At 51.8% G+C, this 4,078-nt stretch overlaps 1 protein-coding gene across 1 annotated transcript in view; it reads right to left on the reverse strand.

Moving 5' to 3' along the window:
• Positions 1 to 3,255: 3,255 nt before the first annotated feature.
• Positions 3,256 to 4,078, reverse strand: part of LOC107297440 (alkaline ceramidase 1-like) — a 19,228-nt gene continuing 18,405 nt past the window's right edge. The window contains exon 4 of the mRNA XM_015826803.1: positions 3,256 to 3,424. Coding sequence (XP_015682289.1) covers positions 3,256 to 3,424 — 169 coding nt within the window. The remainder of the gene's footprint in view (positions 3,425 to 4,078) is intronic.

Below are 4,078 nucleotides of genomic sequence, written 5' to 3' on the forward strand. Positions count from 1 at the left end.
GGAGACAGGAGAGCCTATAAAAGGAGGCAGTTTGGGCAGGAGAGGGAGAGAGAGAAAAAGCAGCAGCCTTGGGAGGAGGCAGAGTCAGCTGCATGAAGGGGGAGGAGGAGGGGAGGGGAGGGGGAGGGGGGGAGGAAGGGAGATCAAGCAGGCCAGCCATGAGCCGATCTACAACTGCTGTGGCAGCCACCTGTGCTGGCAGCAGCAAACAGGCAAGAAATGCAGCCGGGGAGGGGTCGCCCTCCAAGAGGAATGAAAAAAGGCAGCAATGGCTGGAGGTGAGGCACGGAGGAGGGAAGGAGATGGAGAGTGGAAGGATTCTTATGTGCTTTTGTGACTTTGCAGTTCTGGGATTTGTGCAACGAGGGCTTTGTGTTCTTAAGGAGTGTTTGGCCATTTCTATTTGGCTGATGGCTGATGTCTCAGGTTAGCTTCTACTGCTCTGCTACTGTTAGCTGTAAGTTTTGCTGCAAGGGATTTTGAAGTATTTTTCTCCTGAATGGATTTTGCCTGTAGCATTCCTTTACTGATGAATGGAGCCATTTGGGGAGGCTGCCTTAGCTGGCAGCCAGTACTTACATTTTTTTTTCTTCTTTAAGTGCCGACTGCGCTCCTTACTTTCTTTTCTAGCCAGTAGCTAATTCTTAAAGGGGAATGTGCCTTTTTAAGCTAGTTCACTCAGCAGCTGGTCTTTTCTGTCTCTGGAGGCCTTTCCTTGTTTGATCAATATATGGAAGAGGGAAAATATGGGAGGGGGGGTTCAAATTCTTCCTTCAGAAGGAGATGGGAATGAGAAAGAGGGAGGCAGGGAAGGAGGGAGGGAGGGAGGGAAGGAAGTCCCGCCTTAGCACTTGGCCACCAGCAGCCCTGCCATTGACTTTGCTTGTCAAAAGGTTGCAGAAGGGGGATCACATGACCCTGGGACACTGTGACCACTATAAATATGAATCCGTTGCCAAGCATCCAAATATAAATCACATGACCCTGGGCATGCTGCAATGGTCATAAGTGTGAAAAATGGGCATAAGTCATTTCAGTGCAATTGCAACTTTGAACAGGTTTTTTTGGTCATCACGTTTTTGACACCTTGCTAGGCGGTACTCGAATACTGCCATATCCTAAAGTGGTACAATCGGTAAAAAGGTTGAAAAGCCCTGGTCTAGACGACCTCCAAGGTCCCTTATAATCCTATTATTCTATTCTATTCTATTTATTTTATTTCTTGCTTTCTTCTCCTTTTCACTTCTTCCTTCCTTCCTTCCTTTCCTTCTTTCCTTCCCTGCCATTTCGCTGAAAAGGTACAGGGTTTCCTGCTTGAGCAAGGGGGTTGGACTAGACGACCTCTACGGCCCCTTCCCATCCTATTATTCTATGTCCCCACCTCTGTTTCTTTCCTCCCTCCCTCCCTCCCTCCCTCCCTCCCTCTATCCCAAAGCAATTCAAATCAACGGCCTGCAAGATCCAAGAGAGATTGATTCCATTGGGCAACCCCCTGCGTGCAAAAGAAACTTGGAAACCCATCGACTGCAACAGGGTCGCCCGGCTGCAGAAAAAAAAGGCAAATGGAATCCTGGGCAGCTTCAACGGAACGAGATTTTCTGAACCCGAGGAAGGGGTGGGGGAAATGTTTGTTTTTTATTGTGCATGGATCGGATTCTTTCCCGCCCCAAATACGGTGCTCCGTACATTCCGAGTCGCCTTAAGAAGGACCCAAGGAGTCAGTCTGGGAAGGACGAGGCGGCTGGGTGGGCAATTCGAACCAGGATCCCTATCAAAAGAGAAAGGAAGGAAAGAGCTGTGTGCTTAGCCAAGAGAACAAAGGCCAAGGGGGGGTGTGTCGGTCCCAGGAGGGGCCTCCTGCAGAATTCAGTCAACGGATCACTCTGAGAAGATCGCCAGGATCCCGGCGCTAAAGTCACGAGGCTGCTTGCGGTGCACATAAGAAACCTGCAGAGTTTCCGCCCCATCGTTCTGGCTGCCATCTTGGTTGTTTTTTTTAAACCGTGCCCTTGGGACACCCCTAAGACCCAAGGCCCCAGAGAGGGGGTGGGCTTCCCTGCGGTGGAGGTGGGGAGTCGGAAAGCTCTTGTCAAGATTCCGACTAATGAAACACTTCAAAGAACTTCCAGGCATTGTTTATCCTAAAAAGTCTTTAATTGTGTAACAGAGTGCCGGCACAGCATGGCGGATGCCAAGATCTGAATTCCCCTCCCCTGAGCACATATTATTCCAGCTTCTTTCCTTCCTCTAATTTGCTGTCATAAATCACGTTCTCCAATCAGTTTGAAGGGCAAAGTTTTCCTTCCGGTTCTGTAGCCTGCGGGTTTCTTATCTTAACCAATCCCCACATACATTCTTTCTCCTCCCCTCCCAGCATCATAGAAGACCTCCGAGGTCCCTTCCAGCTCTATTCTGATTAAGGATGCATTAACAGAGGGAGAGAATCAAGATCACGTGAAGTGTTAATACCACTTTACAAGGCCTTGGTAAGGCCACACTTGGAATACGGCATCCAGTTTTGGTCACCACGATGTACAAAAGATGCAGAAACTCTAGAAAGAGTCCAGAGAAGAGCAAGAAAGATGATTAGGGGACTGGAGGATAAAACATATAAGGAAGAGTTGATGGAATTGGGTATGTCTAGTTTAACGAAGAGAAGGACGAGGGGGGACATGATAGTAGCCTTCCAGTATCTCAGGGGCTGCCCCAAAGAAGAGGGAGTCAAGCTATTTTCCAAAGAGCCTGAAGGCAGGACAAGAAGCAACGGATGGAAACTAACCAAGGAGAGAAGCAACCTAGAACTAAGGAGAAACTCCCTTCCAATGAGAACTATTAACCAGTGGAACAACCTGCCTCCAGAAGCGGTGAATGCGCCAACCCTGGACAGCCATTCGGTTTCCTGCCTGAGCAGGGGGGTTGGACTAGATGACCTCCAAGGTCCCTTCCAACGCTGCTCTTCTATGTTCTAATCCGAAGGTACCAAAACGCTTCTGAACATCTTTTTGGAGAGAGGCACACAGTGCTAGAGAAGAAAAACTGGGTTTCTGAAGGTGAATTTCCAGTCTCTGGTTTGTCTTTTTTTCCCCCTTTTTTCCTTTTGGAGGCGTGGATTCAAGTTTAGAGACAAGCGATGGAGCGCAGAGGGCCGGGGGAGGACCAGGCCGCCTTCCTCCCGGGATCCCCGAGGCCCCCCACTTAAAGCTGCCGGGTTCCATCCTGGAGGGCCCAGTGGGGTGGCCCCGACGGACCGTGCCGCTAGCACCACTTCACGGGCTTCCGGATCACGATGTAGGGCAGCGCCAGGGGGAAGCTGCTGCTTGGCCAGTACTCCATGGAGGGCTCGCTGCTGGGCAGGTCGTTGTAGACGTCGAAGAAGAGTATGAGGCTGACGTAGTAGAGGAGGGCCATGTTGATGAAGACGTGCCTGGAGGGGGAGGGAAAGCAGCCTCGGTCACTTCGGCCCCAGACCCGCCGCCCTCCCGATCCCACCCGTCCGGCACAACGCGCCACGGCCAGCTGGCCACAGGAGACTTCAAGGCCGTATCAATCGTTTGGCTCAGAGCCTTTGATTATGGCCGGCCATGATTTCATGGAGATGGTTGTAACTCTCGTGTCCCTGGATCGGCTTTATTTTACGGTCGTTGGCCGCGGTTCTGTCGTAATTAATCTAACTTTGGTCTTTGTTGAATTAGCCCACAGAGAGTTGTCCCACAGTGAGTTGGAGATGGCCAGCTGCCTGCCTCCCTCCCTCCCTCTCTCCCTCCCTCCCTCCCTCCCTCTCCCTGCTTCCCTCCCTCCCTGTCTCCCTCCCTCCGTCTTCCTGCCTCTCTTTTCCCTGCCTCCTCCTCTCCCTCTCCCTGCTTCCCTCCCTGCCTTCCTCTCTCCCTCCCTTCCTCCCTCCCTCTCTCCCTGCTTCCCTCCCTCCCTGTCTCCCTCCCTCCATCTTCCTGCCTCTCTTTTCCCTGCCTCCTCCTCTCCCTCTCACTGCTTCCCTCCCTGTCTTTCTCTCTCCTTGCCTCTCTCTCTCCCTACCTTCCTCTCTCTCTTCCTGTCTCCCTCTTTCCCTCCCTCCCTCCCT

The sequence above is a fragment of the Protobothrops mucrosquamatus genome, unplaced genomic scaffold (genome assembly GCF_001527695.2).
Source record: "Protobothrops mucrosquamatus isolate PMUCROS unplaced genomic scaffold, P.Mucros_1.0 scaffold3307, whole genome shotgun sequence".
Taxonomy (NCBI): Eukaryota; Metazoa; Chordata; class Lepidosauria; order Squamata; family Viperidae; genus Protobothrops; species Protobothrops mucrosquamatus.